General features: G+C 51.3%; 1 protein-coding gene across 1 annotated transcript; it reads right to left on the minus strand.

Moving 5' to 3' along the window:
* Positions 1 to 17,274, minus strand: STMN3 (stathmin 3). The gene is made up of 5 exons (XM_074887907.1): positions 16,983 to 17,274; positions 7,922 to 8,017; positions 7,285 to 7,460; positions 6,294 to 6,485; positions 1 to 5,787 (listed from the first exon to the last, which is right to left on the minus strand). The coding sequence occupies exons 1-5, from the start codon at positions 16,999 to 17,001 to the stop codon at positions 5,728 to 5,730; spliced, it is 543 nt and encodes a 180-aa protein (XP_074744008.1). The 5' UTR covers positions 17,002 to 17,274; the 3' UTR covers positions 1 to 5,727.
* Between the last annotated feature and the right edge of the window lie 5,697 nt (positions 17,275 to 22,971).

Consider the following 22,971-nt stretch of genomic DNA (forward strand, 5'->3'; position numbering starts at 1 on the left):
TGGTTTCATACCAAGTTTATTTCTTTTTTTTTTCTTTTTTCTTTTTTTTTCATAATCACTTCTTTTGCACAACAACAACCTCAAGTTGACAATGAAATGCACGCGGTAGACCGAAGGGAACCGGACAAGGCTCTGTTAGTGATGGAAAGTCCTTCCACGACACCGCGCCAGCTCCCCACCCGGCTGCCCCCCGCCCCCGGCACGAGCAAAGGTGGCCCAGGCTGCGGCAGGAGGAGTGAATCCTGCCCGGGAGGGCAGCTGGGGTGCTGAGCCCTGGGGTTCTGGCTCAGCCCCGCGGCCACGCAATCACCTTCCAAACCTCTGCCTGCAGCCCTGGGCCAGTTTATTCCTCCCGGGGTGGACGGTTGTGTACCACGACTCGGTACTTGGGTACTTTCCATTTTCAGAGCACTTTAGAGACGTGGATGCGTCGGCTCTCCCGCAGTCCCCGTGGGGTAGGGAGCGTCCGTGTCCCCTTGGCACGGGGAGGGGGGAAACTGAGGCACGGGGGATACCCGGGGCTGGGATGCCCGGCTGCCCCCCGCGCTCGGGTCCCACCATCCTGGCGGCGGGTGGGGGCAGCTGCCTCCCTGCACCCCGGGGACCGCGGAGCACCCAAACGTAGGAGTTGGCCAGTGCCCCTCTTCTGCTTTACTTAAAGACAACTGACTACAAAGGTGGAGTTTATTGGTCTTACTATGTCATCTCATCCCTAGCATGGATAGTAAGAAATCTCTAGCACCGTAAACAGCCATTCCCTGACTCATTTCAAGTGGTATAAGAGTGTATGTGCATATATCGTTTCCACGTATGCATTTCTGTGCGTGTGTGCACAGCCCAGTGCACAGCCACTGCGAGGGAGGGAAGTAATGCAGCGGGAGGGAATTAAACGAACCCCATGAGACAGGCTTTGCAGAGCCAGGGCCAGAGACTCACACCGGGCTAAGCAAAAGCAAGCAAGCTGAAGGTTACATTGGAAAAGGAGCAGCGATACCGACCTACCCCCAAGGTAGGATGCATGCAATCGTGAACTGCCACCATCCTGGAAGGTCAACTCAAAGGTAACCCCACGTCTGGGTCACAGCAAGATTTTTTAATGACTCAAAAAGAATAAGACAAGGAATAGGCTCAGTCCAGAAGCAGTCTGAGGGGCCAGCAGCCTTGAAACACCCGTTCACGGACAGAGCTGAGCTCTTTGCTGTAAGGGGTGATGTGAGCGCAGAGCTTTAATTTGGGATACGAGCCCCGTTGTCCCAGCTCTCCCACAGCTTCACTCACCACCTGGCTGTCAGTGCCAGCTGGGAGCTCATTTAGCTTCAGCGTCTCTGTCTTGCTCGAATCAGAGGCCCTTCTCCAGGACAGCTCTTTGGAAGGTGTATACATGCACGTAATAAATTGCCACCATCTCGTCTTTCCTCCCTCACACAACTGCAAACGGTCGTGGTCCGGGCAGGGACGCTGCCAGCGCCCTGAGGATGTTCTCCCTACCAGGCACGAAGTCTGGTGTTCACACGCTGCTGCAAAAATGGGGCTGCTAATTGTGGTTACAAAGCTTAATTGATAAACACCTCCGGGAATCAATGAAGAACCTCAAGCCCGACCATAAGGAAGGTGGCCCCGGGAACTGGGGGGCTGCGTGTCGCGCCGGCAACCGCGGTACGTGGGAACGGTCCGGGAATGAGGGAGGCTGGGACGGTAAGGATGTTAATGAGGATACTTAATTAGTCTCGATTGAGGCATGAAGTATGCTGCTGCACACAACCGCTAGCAACCCTGGGAGATGGAAAGGCATGAAATGACCGCGATCCCGGGCCGGGCCACGTGCTGCCGGTCAGGTGCGGCGCCGCGTGAGCCGCTGGCACCGGCAGCACCGTCCCGGTGGGTTTGGAGCGGCGCGGCGGGTGGGTGGACACCCCTCGTCCAGCCGAAACCGCGGGAGCTGGTGCAGGCAGCCAAAGCAATCACACATTTCCCTGATAGCGTCCAGTGGCACTGGACAAATGTCAAGCTCCCGAACATCCCTGCTACATTCACCCGCACCGGGCCAACATCGCTCTGCTGCACCCAAAGCACCCGGCCCCACGGATGAGGTTGTTTCCCTGGCAGCAGTTCCCTGACACTACCGATGCAAAACTCTCCCTGCACATCCCTGCTCCTCTGACGCAGGAGCTTACCCTGCAGTAACACGTTTTCCAGCCACGTCCACTGTCCCTCACAGCACCAACCTGACGGAGGGGAGAAAAAAGGAGTTTCCCAGTGCTCACACCTGCGTGAGCACCGTGTGCCGGGCCACTCTCCTGCACATTTCCCACGGGATTCTTTGCCAGGCAAAGCTATTGCAGGAATAAGTCCCCACCTGAGATCCAGGCTGGCCTCCGGGGAGCGGGAGGAGAGCGGGACTGGGGCCCTAAGCTGACAGCACAAAGGCAGACGCAGGCAGGAACCGAGTCCAGGGACTCGGTAGCTATTTGGGGACGACGGCTCTACCCAGCACAGCCTGCCACCAACCGCTCCTGCTTCAGCACACGCCAAACCTCATGGCTCCTCCGGCCTCCCCTGGGGCTGCAGGGAACAGCCTGGACCCCCTTACAGGAGGAGGTTTGGGTTAACACTAAATTACATGTACCAGAATTGAAGCATCACCTCTCAGCCCTTCCCTCTCCTCCCCAGCACGAGGAGCAGCCTGGCCCCGCTCTCACCGCCCTGCCCGCAGGACTCAGCTGCCTCCAGCTCCCGACGCCGTGATTTTCCAGCTGCTCTCTGGTCCGGCATCCCACCCCGCCAGCAGCCTGCCTTCACCCAGCCCAGCCTCCGACTCCTTCTGAGCCCCAAGGAGGGAGTGAAAACGGTCGTTTCTCTTGTTTTAAACTCCTGCTCATGAGTACAACATTTCTGATAATAATAATCATAATAATCATAGTACTAAAAACAGTATTTACAACAAGCTCCAGGTCAGAATTACACACCAAGCAAACACTCAGCACCACAGAGAGTAGGACAGGGTTAATATCTCGCAGATACCTTCTCAGATCCCACCAACGTGGGACACAGACATTTGACAGTTTCAACCATTTCTTACACACAAACATTTCGCTTAAATTACTTTTAAATTCTTTTTTTTTTTTTAAACTTTTTAAAATTTCTCGTCACTATATGAATGAGGTGATGCTGGCGGTGATGCCGCGCTCTACACAGATGCTTATCTAAGACAGCTGCTACTATAAACTGATCATTAGCTACTGTTAAGAAATTCAACCCTCAGTTTCCTTCCCTTTTCCCTCTTTGCCCTAAATCTTTTTTTTTTTTTTTTTTTCCCACTGACAGTGCTGGGGCTTTCTAACAGTCCTGTCCTCCCCCTGGCCCAGGCGGAGGGGTTTGGGAGTAAGGTAGCCCTTCCTTTTAGGAGCAGAGTCCCCTGACATCAAACTGTGGCCATCGAGGGATCCCTCCCGAATCCAGCTGGGACTTCTGGGGAGATTAGCAAAGAGCCCGGGATTTGATCTCCAGCAGCTGCTGCTCTTTGGCTTTTGGGGGGGTTTCTGCGACCGCCTGATGCTCACCCCAGACTGTAAGCAATTCTTTACCTAATTAAAGAACAAGGTAGACAGAAAACTCCAGCTTCTGACAAGACTCAGTGATGATTTCTTTTTCAGAGGGGAGAGGCAAGGGTTGTGGCCTCTCGCCGTTCCCCATGCAAACCCCTCATCTGCTCTAGCTTCTCATCGCTGCCAGCCATCGCCCCCCGGGGAGCCCCACGCCCCCCCTCTGCACCCCCTGTGCACGGAAATGATTCCCCAAAGATCCTGCAAAACCCACCGCAGGAGTCCCTCATCCCACCCACAGAACGGCTCTTCGGAGGCACAGCTAACTACCAATTACTACTAATTAAACGTCTCGGTGCCTTGGATGCCCCTTTGGTTTATTCTGGGGTCTGAGAGGGCAGCCGGGATGGAGGGGCCATCGCGAGGAGGAGGGAGCGGTGCCGCGGTGTCAATACCACCCAGGCACCCTGCGCCCGAAACTCTGTTAAAAAAATAACCACCCAGTAATCTCCAAGCGCAGGACAGAGGGGAATTCTTGTTACCTTCTGCCTCAAATGAAAGCAGCTTCCACCATCTCCTCTGCTAAACCTCGCCGCAGGACCGCGCTCTGGCAGGGCTGAGTCCCCAGCACTGCGTCCCGCGAGGCCCCGCTTGCCGGCGGGTGGCCATGCCCTGCTCTTCAGATGCAACATCTCCGCTTTGTTTTTCAAGGCAGAAGCAGAGCTGGGGCCGGGTGAGCAGGTCTGTGGATCTCAGCGGGAGGTTGGCAGCCCCTCGCAGTGCGCGGTGCCTGCCTGGAGCTTGGCCACCTCCGTAAGCCGGGACACTAGAAGATGAGGAATCTGTGGGCTTTGACAGTCACCTATTTAGATCAAGATGTTACTGCCATGCTTGCACGTTCTCTGCTCATCCCTACCTCAATCAAGAGACAAGTTTTTCTTAAAAATAGGCCTTGAAAAGCTAAAGATAGACAAGGAATGAGCATGGGGACATCTCTTCACCCCTTACTGCAGAACTGCTCCCCTCTTAGCTCCATCTCACCCAAAGCCACGGGTCTGGAGGTGCCCTGACTCCCCAGCCTACGAGCCAGAGCTCCGGGGCTCATCTGGCAACCTCTGGTCTCGGTGTCTGCCCTGTAATGGCACCGAAGAGTCCCATCCATCTTTGGAAAGAGGGAAGGATGACTATTCTGTTCACTAAAAGACTATTTCACAACCATGCACCATCTCTACTGGATTTTCTTTCTTACTGGAGTGACAGCTCGTGTTGCAGGAGCACTGGAGAGGCCGCAGACCCAGCGCCCTCTCCCAGGGCTCCCATGGAGCCGGGGACGCAATCGCCATCCGCGGTTCTCCTGGGCTGCTCGGCCAAGACCTCTCGGTCCCCGCTCTGCCAGGGAGAGGGTGGCTCAGTCTAGGGGCTCCTCCAGCTCGCGGCCCACCAGGGCGTCCGGCGGTGCCTGCGGTGACGGGGCCTTGCCGAGACGGGGACTCCCCTCCCGAGCTGTGGGTGGAGACCCTCACCTGCCTCCCCACGGGCTATCAAAGAATCATCCAGAGGTGGGGACTCTGGGTCACTGCCTGCCTGGGCTGGCTCCCGGCGCAGCCATGAGATGGGGGTTTCTGCACACTGCGACTCCGGAGCCATCCCATCCCTCTCTCCTTCCTTGCTCCTACCGCTGGCAAACATGGGGCTGTTCCCTATTCCACTTCACACACAGAAATTGTCACTTACTTCCCATTATTCTGAAACTGATATTTGGCTCAGAGCAAACACCAAGAGGAGTAAAAGCCCTGGATAAGAAATCCGTATCTCCGTGACACTGCTGGTTGAATTTATTAATATCTTAATTATTTTTTACATCAGTTTAAGAAATATTTTTTTTTTAAAAAAAGGACAAAACCCTCCAAAGAAGCTGTTTGATTGACTGATTGATCAATTGATTCTCTATTTCATGTGAACTAGTTGCTATTCTGCTTAGAGGTCCCTATGATCTGTGAATCCCCACAAGTACTGACAATTAAGGATGCAGAGATAGAGAAGCGTGTAGCTGGGGGACGAACACCAGGGGAGGGGGGGATGGAGAACCGAACGTCGCATCTAGACAAACAAAATAAAATGTGTTGGTTGGTCGATTGGTTGGTTTGTTAACAGGAATCAGGTGCTAGATGTGTAGAAAAGCCCTTTATCCAGAGATCTCCTCCCGCTGTTCCTTGTTCCTGCGAACTTCAGCTGCGTGCAGTTCCTGCAAAGATGGGAGAGACGACACCAGGGTAACACTTTCTGCTCTTGCACCCTCTATTTTCCTCCTCTCCTGCACGCAGGATTTGCATCAGAACAAAAAAAAGTGACCAGGTTCCCATCTGACGCACCCCAGGACAGTGGGTTACGCCTGCAAGGAGCGAAGCGTCCCCTCCGCGGGAGCCAGGCGGTGACACAAACCTACAGCGAACGCACTCGCAAGTCCCCTCGTCTGCAAATCCCCTCGGCCACGCAGCCCCTGCACGCGGGGTGGGCCTGATCCTGTGCCTTTGAGCTTGCACTTACCAAGATCAGCCAGACGGTGTTTTCTCTACTGACCCTGAAGGACACATCCCCCCTCCTCGTGCTGCTCCGGAGCGGAGCTGCTCCACAGCCCGTGTTCCATCAGCAACGAAACGCCCTCTCCCCTGTGCCCATCGCTCCGGGATGACCCCCCAAACCCCGCCATGGGTGTCAGCACCCAGCCCTCTCCCAGGACATCGCACTCGCCTTCTCGCGGAGCCGCTCCCTCAAGGCGGCAAGATGTGCTTCACGGATCTCCCTGCTCAGCTCCATCTTGTAGTTGAGCTTCTCCTCGGCCAGGCGGCTGAAGTTGTTGTTCTCCTCCAGCGCCTTGTGCAGCACCTCCCGCTCGTGCTCCCGCTTCTCTGCCAGCTGCTTCAGCACCTGCGCCTCCTGGGTCTGCCGAGGCAAGGCGTCGGGAGAGGTGTGAGGCAACTCAAGAGACTCTTCTAGCCGTCAACTCCCCCAAGAGGCTTTCTGACCGTCTCCTCTGCTCCAAACCACTCTGCCACCCGCCTCCATCCCATAACACTCTTGCCTGGAAGACACTTTGACACATTTTTCCTCCTATGGGGCAACGTCTGCTGGGTCCAGTGTTCCAGGCAGGCAGGTGACACAACGTTGCACCCACTGGCTCAGCAAAACCGAGGTGACACGTCTGCAGGTGCAGAGTCCCCTCTCCGAGTGCCACCTCATTCTTCAAACCATTTCAGCTCCCTCTCCTCTTACCCACCGACATTTGTAACATTTCTATTTATTTTCCCTTTTCCAATAGTTTTCCCCAGAAGACATTTTATACAGCGCTCACCATAAAGTGGGGCACAGCCAGCTGGTAGAGACACAAGGCTGTGTTTAGGTTTGGAGTTTCAGTTTGTGTGTGACCAGCTGCTGCATCTCCTGCAGAATTAGCTGGTGAGAACCGTCGCCCAGCCGGGTCACACGCGGAGGAGCGAGAGGACCCTGTACTGTGTGGTTTTAAGAATAGGAGGATGACGACAATGAGCACTGAGTCCAATTCCCTGCCTAAACCAGGCTGCAGAACCTCACTCCATGACTCATCTGACAAGTGGAATATAATAATAAGTGCAGAAATACTATTTCCAGACATTTTTGATTGCTCCTGCTAAGCCAGTTTTAGGGTTTGGTGCAATCAGTACCCGTCACAGAAAAGTCACAGCTCTACAGCACATCTCGTTACCTTCCTCCTCTCTTCTGCAGCCTCCAGCCTCCTCTGCAGCTCCTCCAGGGACAGGTCCTTCTTCTTGGGGGGGGAGGAAAGGATCGGGCTCTCAGGAGATAAATCTGAAGGGGACTTCAGGATCACTTCGAAGCTCTGGCCCGATGCCCTCTTATCCAGCTGCTTCACCTCCATATCTTTGGGGGGGAAAAAAAACCCAGAGGCTCTGTGGACCTGTGACCCTCAGGGGAGAGTTCACCTGAGGGCACCGGGGTCTTCACATAAGAATTAGAGTGTGCCCATGTCCTGACCTGGGTGATTTTGTTCTGTATTCAAAATTTCCTGATTAGTGATCAGCTTCATCCCCCCCAGGACAACGCAATTAATTTCATTTCACAGCACAATTACAGAAAGGCCAGCCTGCTGTTAACACCTGGTACGTCACCCCAGTATGAAGCAGCTGGCCAGTGCAAGCAGTTTCTTTCTGGGAAAATGTAGGTTACATTAATAAAATAAACTGTGAAAGGAGACAAAACATGAGCCAAGACATGGATTGCTGCTCCGGGATGGGGCAGCCCAGTGTGCTGACGAGCTCCCCTGGTACCTCAGGAGCATCACGCAAGTGATGCCGCCGCTCCCGCGGGAGCAGGTTACGTACCTCCATACTGGTAGATGGTGTTGGGATGGGGCTGGGTGTGGAAACAGGAGCAGATGAGGGAGAGCAGAGACAGCTCCTTCATTTTCTCCTTGTAGGCTGAAAAATACAAAAGAGCAATGAGAAGAGAGTCTAATGGCAACGACAGCTCTTTTTCATGGAGAAATGAAGCAAGTAGACACAAGAAAACCCATTGGCAGCTACCGGACTCCATGGAGGCTTTTCCAGGCTGCCAAAGCTTGCCAGAAGGTCCCCAGGGAGCGTCCGTTCTAGAGCAGACTGAATTATCTGCCAGAGTGGCAAATGTCACAGGAAGACATGCAGTGGGAATTTACAACATCTAGAGTTTCTGTGCAGGATTTTCCCTCCAAAGGAGCTGAAACGCTGCAGCCCGGGTAGTTAACCACGTTGGGACAGCTGCCCAGACCCTTCCTCCACTCCACTTCCAGACTCAGAGGTAAAATGACGCCCATCAACCCTCGGGAACATTCGGAATATTTCACAATTCAGCATTTCTGACATCAGGGTGAAGAGGTAAGATGTGGAGAAAAAAATGGGCATTTGAGTGATGAAACGGTTCAGGGGTGTTGCTATCGGGGGGAAGTGCTGCAACCCAGCTTCCCCAAGTACCTCCTTCCCTGCAGGAGCAGAGAAAGGAGGATGTAAGTGGATTCTGTCACCACCTTGGCCCACACAGGCAGAGGTTGATGCTGGTCTGCAACCACAGTACATCACAGAATCATCAGAGAATGGTTTGGGTTGGAAGGGACCTTAAAGATCACCCAGTTCCAACCCCCTGCCATGGCAGGGACACCTTCCACTAGCCCAGGTTGCTCAAAGCCCCGTCCAACCTGGCCCCCAACCTTCTGCAAAGGACAGGGAAATACATAATCCCTTTGAGCCCTCCAGTTTTCTCATCATCCCTGTGACTGGAGGATGCACTACAGCATCCTCAGCGATCTCAAGTGTGCAAGGTGCTGCCCTAACGACACACAGCTCGCACTGCACCTGTTTCTGGGGCAATCTTCACCTGTAGTTTCAGTTTAGCACATTTAAGACAGCAAACTGTTAGTACAGGCTTGACAAAGAACCTCAGAATAGAAGGATGACTTGAAAACAGAGAGGTGCTCTGTCAGGCTGTCGAGCTTTTTATCACATCAGTGTAACCCTCACAGCCTCGCTGCTATGTCACAGGTCAGCAGCTGATGGCTCAGCGGTGAGAGCTGCTCTCTCACAGCGGCTGTGAGGCTCTGGTCTGGCCTGGCTGCTCAGGGGACACCCAGGCACATGGGGACAGGGTCTTCATGGCTGCGTGTGCTGCCAAACCTGCCCTGAGCCTCCTCGTGCCGCCCTTCCTCCTGCCTCCACCACAGGGCACAGGAATTCTGGCGTCCAGCCTTGGCTCTGCCTCTGGATTTCCCACGTCCTTGTGCTTCTGGCCTGGGTTTGTCCCTTCCTTACCGAGCTTCTGTTTCAATCTCTGGCCAGGGGTGAACCTGCAGCCTGGCTGCCAATGCCACCTTCATAGCAAGACCCTTCACCGGGCCAGGAAGGGGAAATGCCCAAAACTTTGTGATATGGAGAGACGTTAGATGCAGAACAATTTGGAAAAGAAAAAAAAAAGTCACCCTGTGTTCCGTATGCCCTCAGGAACACCTTTCAGCTCTTCTCTGCCTTCCCACGGCTACTCAGGTGGGAAAACAGTGGTTTCTATGCCTACTGCACTTATTTTTCCTCCTAGGTACAGAACTTCACCCTAATTAACACCCTCCTTTTGCTGACTGACAGTCCCTGCAGCTCAGACCTTTACTGAACATTTTCCAGTTCACTCCACATTCTGATTTTAATACCCTGCCCAGCCCTTCTGTTAAATGTAAACCAAACAGGACCAGTTTACATCAGCAGTGCCAGCCACAGAGCCGCCCATCTTTGATTTTGTTCTTAATGAGAAAAATCTTTGGAAAGCCTCTGAGAGGGCTGTATTGTGCTCGAAGTCGTGGCATGCAGCAGTAAACTAATGTATCTCATAATGTGCTGCCAGGAGCCCTGAGGAGGGTCCCCTGGATTAAACGAGAGACATTATCATTTAATAGAGACAAACCACGCACCGAGGTCGTTGCTCCACCATTATGTCTGGCCCTGGGTGAAACCAAGACGTTAAGCAGACGTGCCACGGCCCTGGCCCGCTTGTTTAATTGTCTCCTAGCAGTTGTGACAGAGCACCGGGCTTTGTATTTCATGACTTGAACTTCAGTAGTTTCACGGTCCTCTTAGATGAGGGTGTGCTGCAGTCCCGGCCTTTCGGGAGAGCTGCTGGAGTGATTTCGCAGCTGCCTCCATTCCACCGGGATCTTCCCTGCCCCGCTCTCCCGTCTGGAGAGCCAAGTGACCGTCCCCCTCCGTCAATTAAAATGAAAAGGAGCGAGAGGACAAAAGGACGCGGCTTCACTGTGCTTTAATGAGCTCTGGAAGTGCTGTGTTCCCCCGGCTGCACCCCGGCGCCAGCCGGCACATGCAATTAGCTGCATGGGGGCACGGAGCGGGGGAGGGGGGGACGGGGGAGCGGGGCTGGGGGCTCCCGGGGCACCGGAGACCACCGGGGGAAGAGCCCGAAGAGCCCCGACCAGCCCCCACCGCTGGGCAAAGCCGCTCCAGCCTCGTCGCTGCCCGGGGGGGTGTTGGGGGGGGACAGGGGCGAAGCAGCGGGAACGGTGGGAGCGGACCGAGACCCCCCGCCGGTACCGGGGAGGGTCCGCCCGGCGCCGCACCCCCCCCGCGGAGCTGTCCGTTCAGCACCACCGCCCGGAGCTGTCCGTTCAGCACCACCCCCCCACCCCGGGGACCCCCCCAACAGCGCCAAGGCTGGGGGCTTCGGGATGAAGAGGCGGGGGGGAAGGATCGACCCCTGAAGGAATCACCCCTGATCCACCCCCTGAGAAATAAAGGGAGCCCTGCGACCCCCCCCGCCTCTGCGCCGGGACCGGTGGTTACACCCCGGGGGGGGGACGCAGAAACACCCACAGTGACACTCTCATGCTCACAGGCTTTTGATCTGGCCTGTCCAGTGACAAAAGATACGTGGTAGGTGTGTCCACCGCGCTGCTGATAGGTTAAAATAAGAAAAGGCATCCTGCGAGGAGAGGCAGCTCCTCTGGTTCCGTAAGGAAAAGTAAAAAACTTAACCTCTGGGTCAGTGTTCAGGAGATTGTGTCGATGAAGATCAGACCCCCGCTCTCCTGAAGCAAGACAACGTCTCAACCACACTGCGTCAGAACGGGCACGCTTAGAACTCACGGAGGTAAAAGATCATTGCAAACCTCAGCACTAAAATTTACTTCAGAAGTGCCTGCACGCACACTTGCCAATAGATATGAGGTTCTGAGGACATATTTATGCCAGTGGACAAAATCCTTGAACTGAGGTAAGACAGTTGGCTGGTCAGAATGTGATGTGGCCAACAAGTCCCTTCCAGGAAAGACTTTATATCTTCCAGTGCACCATGCACGTATTTTAAGAACAATTAGACGGGAAATGGTGAACTTCTAATTTAAGCATCTATTTGCATTTTTTACTTCTGCTAAGTTAGTAAAATTAAATTCAGCTTACACTGAGCAAATATTGCATATGTGTATAAATTAGTGAGGCTGTCTGTCTCCGTTCCCGCGATCCGTCTCCGTTCCCGCTGTCTCCCTTCCCAAGGGACCAAAGCATCGCTTTGGTCTCAGAGGTGCAACAAGAGCTTTGTCTCACTGGTGGGTAGAGGATTAGGCCTGGCTGCTCGCTCAGCACCAAGCCACCGGGAGGGTCTGGGTGCTCCTGGTTGCTTTCCCTCGAGCGACTCATTTCCTGTGCTCCCTCTAGTGCTGCACGGTACCTCCTGCATTTCCCTGGCCCTGCTGCCTCGCTACAGACCACATTTCTCCATGCAAAGGGTTTGTTTGTCTCCAAGTTAACACCCGGAGACACCGTCCAGCTGCTCCCCGAGCGGCTGCGGTGCAGGAGATGGAGGAACAGCCGGGGACGGGAGCGGTGCGTGAGCAATGGGAACCATCCTCCCGCTCGCGATGTGCCTGGCCAGTGGACCTCACCCATTTACTCACTAAAAAGTTTTGTTTTCTGCTTCCTACCCAGATAAAATGAAACTGCAGAGTGTTTGAGCAGCCTGTGTTTTTGTTCAGTGTTTCATGACGTCCAGCAGAAGAGAGCGAGGCCATTTAGGCACAACACTGATACAGTGTCATTCATAATGAACCAGAGGCACAGCAAGACTAATTTATGTGAATTCAGGCAATTTAAATGGATGAGACTGGATGTGCTATGTCTGACAGCAAGGTCAAAGGAAGGTTATTACAAGAAAATAATTTGGTTTGCAAAGATAACTTTGGAGAAGTGAAAAATTGCTTCCATAAAGAATATTATATCATGAAAAAAATGAGAACAGTCCAATTATAGATAGAACCAAAGCACAAACAGAAGGCAGAGAAACCAGAGGGATTGGGAACAGAGTCCTTCAGCACAAAGACTGCAATGCCACGTACACAACAAATGCAAGCGTAGTCCTTGATAAGCCTTGAGAATACAACAGACTCTAGATACTCTCACCTGCTACCAATCCCATCATCAAAATAATGGCCAGACCTTCACTTCAGTCTAACTCACTTCCACCTTCTTGCTTCCCAAATTCCAAAAACAGGTCAGCAGGAGAGCTCACACAACCAGAGAACACTAGAGGGTTGGGGTTTTTTTTTCAGATCAGCACTTGTAGTCCACACTGATGCCACACACCATCTCAGCTGTTCACCACGAGATTTGAGGCCCAGAAATTACTGTGGGCTCATGTGGAATCAACCCTGGGAACAAGCAGATGCGAGGGTTCCTCTGCCTTCTGTCGGACATCTGCTAAACTATCACCCAGGAACGGTTTCCAGTCACCTGGCTCCTTCCCCCCTCGGTTTCATTCGCAGCTCATGAACGCCACATCAATCCGTGTTACGCACAGCCAATGGATTAGCAAATCACTCAGGCTGGAGCACTGGGACATGTGGGCTGCCCTCAGGAAAATAACCAGGGAAATCTCCCTTTCCACACGCTCAGCAAGAGAGAAGGGCCTGAGCTGGACCCACAGCCTGGGCTGGGCGAGTGATTGATTGTCAGGAAGAAGCATGGCCTGGGTTGCTTGATAAAGCAGATGAAGGAGCCAAATGGAGGCAGCTGTCCCAGGGTGTTTGTGGATTTGGGGCAAACAGAGGTTCAGGGGGTCAGGTTTGGATGAGACAAAGAGCTACAAAGGAGCTGGGGATGGGGTAAGGCAGCGGTTCATGAGACAGGCAAAGACAGGAGTCCAGTGCCACGATGTGTCAGGTACGGACACGCCGTGTGACCACAGACAGTCATTTGGTCTCTCTGGGCCTTGGTTTCCTTTGCATTAACTGAGGATTATTGTACTTGCCCGTTACGCAGTGGTATTACTTGTAGAAACACAACCAGAGAATATAAGATTCTCTAGTACAGCACAAAACACGTAGAGGCACCTTGAAAGAATAAAAGGATTGTTTGGAAATATGCTGAGCAGCTCTTCAGCAGTTGGGCTGTGCCAAAGTGCTGCAGCACATGCACATGGTCTTTGGTTGTTCTCCAGCTCTTTTGTATTTCTAAATCACAGGCAAAAATTTGACCATCAGTTTAACTCCCCTCTGGATAGGAGATTTTTTTTTGGAAAAACATAAGCTTACACCTGGAAGAATAAAGCCCACGTCAGTAGGGCAAGCGGGAGGGATTTGCCAGGCATGTTGTTTCCAGTTAATTTAGGGCTATAGAAGTTTTAGTGAGCTTCAGGTCCCTCCAAGTGTTGTCATCAAGAATCATCAGCCCCGTTCACCCCAAGAAAGCTTGAAGTTGCAATCTGTCCTGCTGCCCACACTGCTGTCACAAAGGTCTTATCTGCAGCCTTCCAGTTGCCACATCAGACCACTAAATCTCAGCTTTTCCTTTGCAGAAGGAGAATGTGCTCATCTGCTAAAACAAGGCATTCACCAGATCTGAACCAACATTGGTAGGCTCCACAAAAGGGCTCTTTTGAGATATCTGAGGGATCCTCACAGAGGCTACATGGTGCCATCAAAGAAGGTATGATTTGTATTTTAGAAAGAACAAATATTTTCCAAGGATTTAGGTCCCTCATTTGGATACAGTGGTAAAAAAATATATATATATATAAAATGCCTACAATAGATTCTTTTGGCTTGTAAAACTGAAATCCTGATAAAAGTACCATCAATTTCAAGGCCATATAGACTCCATCAACACCTGAAGAAAAAGAAAATAGTGATTTCTTGAGAACACAGAGATGGAGAGCTTGATAGAAAGGGCTCTGACTCTCCAGCACGGGCAGTAGAAGTGTCAGGACAGGACGATACCATACAGTGTCCACCAGCACCATCCAGAAAAGGGATTGAGGGGATAACCCAGACCTACCTAAAGTCACACAACTCTCACATTTTGGTGTAGGAGGGGAAAAGCTCAGGATCTGTTGAGGCACATTTACCATGCCCAGTCGTGAGGCCAGGAATGACAACCCGGTGTTTCCTCTTGGCTCCACCTTCTCAGACACACTAACGTCAGAGAAAAGCCCATGAGGCTGTCACCTTACTGCATCATTTCATAATCTCGAGTCTCTTTATTCAACCCCGATGCCTGCAAATGGTGGGGAGAGTTACGCAGCCCTGCAGAGTCCAGCCAGACGCCGCTTCCACGGTGTGCAAAAGCACAAAGCCTCGTGCAGATGCTGCGGGGAGGAGGTGCGAGGGCTCTGCCCCTGCAAGGTCTGCCCGGCAGCAGGGCCAGCACCGCAGCTGAGCCCGCACTGAGCATGTGCCGCCGATTCCGCTGCTCTAGCACCAAACCCAACCACCGCGGCCAGGAGAAAACACCTGAGGTGGCAGGGAGGGAAGAGAGAGGACTGCTGCGCTGGGGGAAGCAAGCCCCGTTTCTTTTCATCCCAGGGATTGGTTGGTTTGTTTAAACAAACCCAAGAAAATCTTCCCTAGGGGGATAAGCCCCCGGGCACCAGCTGCAGACAATTGCAGCTGCTCTCCCTTCAGCACGGATTTGCTCTTGCTGAGGATAAAGAAGAAAATAATGAAGAAAGCAAACAAGACTCTTTCCTTAATTTAAGGATTTGCTTGCCTTTTTCTCCTGCCGTTCCAGGGCACTCTCCGTTCCTGCTGTAAGTGCTGTAGGCGATGGGGAGCTGCTCCCTGCAAAGGCAGCTGGGCGAGGTTCAGCCCTGCTCCCTCCCTTGGCAGACATCGCCCTATTCTCTTTCCTCCTGCCACAGCACTGGTTTCCGTGACTTTCTACTCCTTGAAATTGTTTCTCTACTTGCCCTGAGCCACAAGGAAGCATGGTTTCTCTGAAGCACACACTTCTCCATGGTCCTAAATCTCCTGTGACAGTAAAACTGCATCTTGGGGAAGATGAAATACGCCATAGGCATGGGGTGGGTTGGGAGGGTGAGAATGCACCTAGTGGAAAATGCGTGTTATGCCTACGCGTGTTTCATCTGCCACCTCGTCCATCTCAAGTTCGATGCAACCTTGGTTTAGATGGCTGGTAAGTCTGATCCGTCCCTCCCACCCCCACTCTGCAAACGAGGTCCAATCCTGTTCTGTAGGAGAGGAAGGCAGATGGGTGGGACCTCCCGAGCGTGCGTTGCCGCACACACTCATTGAGACAGGGATACTCGCAGAAATATGTACAATAGCTGGAGATTTTCTATCACAGAGACATATTTTTTCAATGCTCCTTTACCATCTTTAATTGCATGCAAAGCCCGCTCGGGATCAGCTGCACCCTTGCACCCTTCCCACCCCCCCTCCATCTCTCTGTCCCTCTGCCTTTCCTGGTCTTTCAGAAGGAGAAAGGAATAGAAAATGCACAGCAGGAGACAGCAAAGGCCAGTGAAAGAAGCAAGAAGTGTTGCCTGGTCTCCTTCTGGCTGGTTCCCTGCCTGGGGGGCACAAAGCACTGCCCACTTTTCCTTTTTGTTCAGCTCTGTGTCCCAGCCCTCCAGGATTTAGCTTCCCCCGCCCAAGCCCCTCTTTATGGACTGCAGAATTCAGAGCCATTTCAAGAATAAACTTGTTGGTTTTTTTTTTTTTAAGAAAAGGACCCTCCAAACCCACCCACTGTTCATTGTACCATTTCAGGCTTTTCTTCTCCATCACCCACGTTCCCAGTTTCGGCCATTTGAATCCCTCCTCTCCAGTTAGAAGGGACAAGACACATCTTTAGGAAAGGGCTGGACGGAAGCAGCGCAGCATCCTCAGGGCAGGCTGCCATCCTGCAGGCAAACCCAACCCCGGCACCGGGCGCCCGGGCGACCCCCGTTAGTGCTGCAGGAGGGAGGAAGGGCTTCCCTTGCAGCATTTGATTTCACCCAACGCCATCAGAGGACCGCTCCCCTGGAGCATCTTCTGAGGAAGAAATGTGAGCTGTGAAGAAATCTAGGGATGGGAAACCCTGAGAATACACAGAAACCCATCCAGGTTATTCTGGTTGGGTTTGGGGGGATTTTCTAGGGCATTACTGTCAGTGTCTGGTCCGTGTCTTTCTTTCCATTACCCATGTAGGCAACACATGATCTTCACAAAATAAAATGTAAATGCTGATTTCTCTGCATCCAGTTACACAGCATGCACATTTTTTTTAGGGGGAAAAAAAAAAAGCTGTGTCACGTTACAAAAATAATAATTAATTGGCATGCAGCAGCATCTTCTTGTGGCACAATGTAACAGCAGCAATATTTTAAATTGGCAAGTTTATCACATGTGTATTCATATTAAAATAAAAAGCCCACCTGCTATCTTGCATCAGAGGGGTGTGTGTATGGGGGAGGAAGGGGAACAATGCTGCCATACCAGCTGCCTCCTCATCAGAGAACTCCCCCGAAATGCAAGGAAAAAAAAAACAAACCCAAACCCTCAGAATAATGATTAAAAAAAATAAAACCTGCTGGTTTTATGAGCAGGTTCATGACAAGCCCCCCAAAAGATGTCTGTCCTACCTGAGACGGTGCTGGCCATGCTGCGGCGGTGGGAGCGGAGCGGGTGCTGCAGGAGCAGGAGCGCAGGGAGCTGCGGAGGTGCTGCAATGCTGCGGGGAGGGAGGACTGACTCAGCTGGAGGGGGCTGCAGCCATCCGCGGCGGGGAGAGGCTGGAGAGCCCAGAGAAAGGGAAGGGGTGGAAAGAAAAAGAAGGGTCACTAGTTCAGAATATTAATTAGCGTATCAGGCCTCCTTTCCTGGGTGGCTTTGACGGCAGATCCCTCCCAGGCAAGACTGCCTGCCAGAAACACAGACCCGCTGCGGGGGGGGGGCGAGGAGACACACCCAGCCGAGCTCTGGCAAAAGATGATTTTTCCTCCTCTTCCTCCCTTTTTTGTCTGCTCTAGACAGGCTAAACAGCTTTTTCCCTTGCTGAAAGCAGAAACAAGCAAACTCATTGATTTTTTTTTTTTTTAAATCATCCATTCCAAGGCAGTGCCCACCTGCAGGGCCAGGTCTGGGGTCTGGCTTATCTAGACTGAGGTGTAAAACCCAAACTCCAAACCTTGCAGCAGCTTTAGGCAAACAACGAAGGGAGGAGGGATCCCAGGCAGGCTCGGCATTTTTAGATGCGGGGATTTTTTGCACCAGCGCTGGGGCACAAAAGGGGCTGCAGCTGGGGGGAAAACTGCTGTAAAAGTAGACGAGGAAGAGCAGAATGGAGCCTTCTGATTTCAGTGGGACTTCTCCAGGTCTCTCCGCACCACCCCAGGCATCAGGAGCTTTTATTTCCCTTTTCAGTTCTGTTTTCTATCATTTCAATCATTTCCATTTGTGGCTGTTGCTAGGGGCCAATGCATCTGTGCTTTTAGAGTATCAAGACACACATTTGGGACCAAGGCAATTGCCAGCTGCACCCACCCGACCAGGGCTGCACAAACCCCACCGTGGGGCCTGCGCTTGCGATCCCACGGGATCCTCCCAGGCTCTGGCCCTCTCGTGCCAGATGTTATCCTGCCCGCTGCACATCCCCTCTGGCTGAAAGCACCCCAAATCTCCCAGCACGCTGCAATGCAGACGCTCCCAAACAATTCCAGCAGCTGCAGGCAACTACAGGTTGCTCGAGTAGCTGCCGGCGCTCTGGCTTGGCCAGGGGCAGAAGCCGTAGGCACTGCCTACTGAACTCAGTTAAAAAGACAGAGATTTTCCTTTTTTCCTAATTTTTTTCCCCAGTCTCCAAGTGTTCTATTCCTTCAACTCTGTATGTAAAAATAAATAATAATAAAAAAGAAGTCTAATTCAGAGTAATATTAACACTATCCACAAATTTTCAATGCGTGTTGGGAACAGGAGCTTTTTTATTACCATTAACTGCTCCCGGTTCTGTCTGAGGCTTGTTTTGCAGTTGCAACTCTCTCTACTTTCTCCTTGGGTTGAATCTCTCAGGTTTTACAGGTTATCTTGAAGCCAGCAGCCCTAACTGTATGTGTTCCAAAACGCCACTCCCCATTAACAGATGAAGGCAGCTATCCCAGGCACCTGCACACTGGGATCATTTCCCCGCTCAGGATGAGCTCTGCCTTGGACTTACCCAGCAAACCTGAGAGGGTCTGCCTACCTCTTGTGATAGTCTGGATCTTCTGGGCCTAAATCCGGTATGCATTTTATTCCTTTTATTTAGAAAAAGGAACAGAATGCTTTCAAGGTGCCGTGGCATGTGTCCCAGTGGAGCACACTGCATGAGAAATGGTCTTAAATAAGGATTTATGTGGCTACGCCACACATCATACACTTCAGCTCCAATATTGTTCACACTTTCTAGATAACCTGTCATATAAATAATGTTAATACAGTTAATTCTTGATCTGTCTGTAACACTGGGCGATAGATCTTCCTTAGTTTAGCTGTAACTCTTTTTTCAAGTTCTCCCTGATTTTCACCAGGAAGCATCAGAAGGCACTGGGTAATTTTTTCAACATGGGGATTAGGGAAAATTGGTGAGTACTTGGCTAATGTGCCTTCATCACACATGACATCTAACCAGGCAGACTACTGGGAAACAGTAGATTTTCATGGAGAATCAGCAAAGAAATTGATTTTGTAGCACGCACTTCTTTCACTGCTTTATTGCAAATGTTTGCAACATTTCTAACAACTAAATATTCCTAGATGCCTTTCAACATAGGAGGAGCTTCTTCCAATAACGTGTACTTTCAGCAATGCTGAAAACAAAAGAAAAAATTCCCAAACTGACAGAAAAGATTCTCTCTTCAACACATCCCCAAACAGGGATCCATAACAATCCTCGTGTTTCACTCCAGGGAACGCTCACCAAGGGCAGCCCACAGAGGAAGATTTCCAAGCTGCGGTTGTTACCAAAGGGTCACGGGCTCGACACGCTTCATATCGCTGTTTGTGGCTGCAGGCCTGGCAGAAGCACGGCTTGCAACAAGGAATATTTGGGGAATAATTTTATCTAGTGACTAATGAAATAATACAGAAAGATGAAAATCTTCTGGTCTGAAAGGAGGAGCGGGGGCTGCGATGCAGGAGGCTGTAACCGATGGCACCCAGGCAATCGCAGCGGCAGGAGACCTCCAGTACCATTTGCAGTCTCCAGCTGGGAGAAGCTCCCTTAGTTGGCATGAAATAATAATAACAATAATAAAAATCCCACACAGCACAGCAGTCAACCCCCTGCCATTGTAAAATAGTACGAGGGAAAGGAGAAAAAGAATCGAAGAGAGAAACCAGTGACAGCAACATCAGCATTAACCCAGGAAAATGTTTCCCTGAAGGCAAGAGAAACAAGAGGGTCATTGTGATGTTTCCTCTTTAGCACCCATCATGTGCACTTGAGAAATGAGCTCAAGTTGTGCAAAGGATCTGGATGAAGAAGAAGAAGAAGAGTTGTACTAAGTCAGTCCTGCAGAGGTGTAAGGGAAGCTGGAATTCAGGTCACCCCAGGGGCCGCTCAGCTACCACGGGAATTGTGCGTGCGTGAAGTGAGCAGTGCCAAGCTCCACAGCTGAGCAACTACAAATGGTAACGAGCAGCAAATGTTGAACACCTGAAGCTGTGAACTCTGCTCTAGGGGTTCCCTTCCAGCCCCCACCAAATCACTAATCCCATCCGCTTCGGTTTCTTTGTCTGTAAAATGAGTATTTACTCACCTTCCTAATAACAGGATGATTCTGATTAAAATGGGAGGGTCAAAGTGGAAAGCTGTTTTGTTATTTCCCAACAGTAAAGAGACAGAAAGGCTCTGGATTAGCTGGATTCAAAGGAATCAAGTAATTTTGTGGTCAAACAAGAGTTTTAGACTGTTGCTATGGGAACCATCACATCTCCTCCGAAAGACAATGAATGGCAACTTAATCCTCTCCTATCTGAAAGGGGAAAAATAACCTTCACGTGAACTGCGGGACTTTCACAGCCTGTCATTGCTGCTCCTCAAACTCTTTTGTCCCATTCCTCAAGACTCTCGCTTGTCTGGGAAGAGAAATCCTGTCTCAGCGGCCTCTGAACAAGAATGATGATTGTTCACTTTGTATTTCTGTACCGCAGCAGCTTTCTGCTTGCCGGGTTCTCTGCAGCTCGGTTCAGTCACTCACACATCCACTTCCCCACAGAGTTTAAGGATCACCTTTTCCATTTTTTTTCCCTTGAAGGCACCACTTCAAATGAAAAAAGGTTCATTCAAGATCTTCACCATCCACTAACGAGCGAGCAGTGGAGACGCCCTGGTTCCTGCTGTCTGGGTAGCACGTAGATGCCGTTACGGGTGTTACTTTCATATAATCCTCTGTGCCGCTCTGACAAATTTTTTAAACCTCTCCTCTTCTCCCTCATTCTCCCTCTCCAAACTCTTGCCTTGTAAGAACTCGGGGTTTATCCAAGGGAGCCAAACACCAGAATGACAATCCAGGCCTAAGACAAATGCCTGCCTTTATCATGTCTGTATCCCGACATAAACAGACGCCGTAGCTTCAGTAAACCTTCACAATTCTTTTGCAATCTTAACAAAAAATAAATTTTTCTCTTTAAACTTAAAAAAATTTGTTTCCTCTGCTCTCAGTTTTTAGAGGAAACCGGTGTAGCAATGCTGAAGAGAGACTCGCCAGTGCTGGCACTGCAGCCTTGGTCAAGTAAGGTAAATGGTGCAGAGGAACCACCCTCCAGAAGGATGAAGCGCGCAGCCGGCGCTGACTCATGTTTGCCGCTGGACACCAGTGCATCTGCTGACTCACACTCCTTTTGGGCTTTGGTAACCTTCCAGCTCTTCTCTCTCGGAAGGTAACACTGCTTCAATCAGCATCACTTAAATAAGTTAAAATAATCTGATTTGATCACTACTGATATTCTTCTTCAATGCAGGAAAGACAGATTTACAGGAAATAATGGTAATGACAGTATTGCACCTATTTATGATGAGTTTTAAACCTTTATTCTCCATTATAAAGACCTTATCCCACTCTCTCATTTTACAGTCTTTACAAAGTAATTTCTTTTGCAGCTTAATTCTGCGTAACTGGTACCAAGTCAGAGAGCTCACCATCAGAGACACGAACAAAATCAGTTGTTCTATTTTGTGTGAAGTGCCATGAAGATCTGAAGGTGTAACTCAATGCTCTCTAGCCCATTTGCTACAGTTAAAGGCAGTTTACAATACGAGCAAGTTCAGCTCAAGGAGTTTAAAGGCAACGCCCATAATCTCCCCTAATTTAACACCTGGAATACACAGAATGTACCAGAAGTTTGAGAACAGATTATGTAATATACTCGAGTTTAAGGTGTGTTCCTTTTAATAGTTATTTTTCTTTAAATATTAGAACACTTCTACATACAAACAAGCTGTGCAGCTTGCTAGGAATAAATGCATTTTAGTTAAAATAAACCAAGCCATATCCCATTCTACATCTACACAGTAACCATCTAACAGCATGAGATGCAGCAATGAAGTACAGAGAGATGCATGTAAAATATTTTCTTCCTACCTTCTCCTCATATAACTGCATAAAGCATGGGTTTGCAAAACCCAAACCCTGTATACCATTTATTAAAACTCTTGCATGGTTCCCTAGTCTTAGAAACTGAGTAATCCATCAGTCCCGAGCTGCTCAGAGTTTACTACAGTCACACACATGTGGAACCAACCCTCAGCCTGAGCAACCAAAACGCCGACGCAGCCATTCCTGGCCACGGATACACTGACAGGGAACTGAAGGCTGAAAGAATCGTGCTGAAGCAAAGCAGGGAACAAAGGAGCAGCACATTCACCCCTAACAATAGACACCCGTCAGAATTCATTACTGTTCTTAATGCAGAAGCTACAAGGCTCAACATAATGACACACAAACCCTCATATCTTAAATGCAGAGATTTTTAACAAAGAATCCTGTAGTAGTCTGCCTTCTCCTAAATGCAGCACCACTGAAGGGTGGCAGACGTGCAGCACAAAGCACAGCAGCGCACTGGAGACCAGTTCTGGTCAAGGGCATCGCTTATCCCACGGCTCCCCTGCGAGGTTCATGAAGGGGAGAAACGCCCGTCCCGGGCGGCCCTTGCCCGGGAGCACTCACATGCTCCAGGGGAACCAAACAGGGCTGAGAAGGTTTAGTAATGTGGCTGCTTTGCTACTTTTCGCAAATAGCCGATCTTCTGCCTCTTCGTGTCCAAGCCTTGGGCTCTGCCAAGGGATCTTCCAGCTGAACCACCCAGCCCCTCTCCCCAGGCCCGGGTCCCGCTTCCCTCCAGGCCCGACAGGGCCCAAACCCCACCGGACTTGGTCCCCTCCTGCCCGGGGCCCCTCGGGCCTCCACAGCAGCTCACAGAAGACGGCATCAGACCCCCCGCCCTCAGCTTCGCTGGCTCTCCGCCCCCCGGCGCGCAGGGCCCAGCCCAGGCCCCACCGCCACGGCTAGGCCCCGCCGCTGCCCCGCCCCGTTGCCTGGGCAACGCCGCAGCTCTCGCGAGAGTTCCTGACGGAAGTGACGTAACGCTTGTGCG

Source organism: Strix uralensis, chromosome 18 (genome assembly GCF_047716275.1).
Source record: "Strix uralensis isolate ZFMK-TIS-50842 chromosome 18, bStrUra1, whole genome shotgun sequence".
Taxonomy (NCBI): Eukaryota; Metazoa; Chordata; class Aves; order Strigiformes; family Strigidae; genus Strix; species Strix uralensis.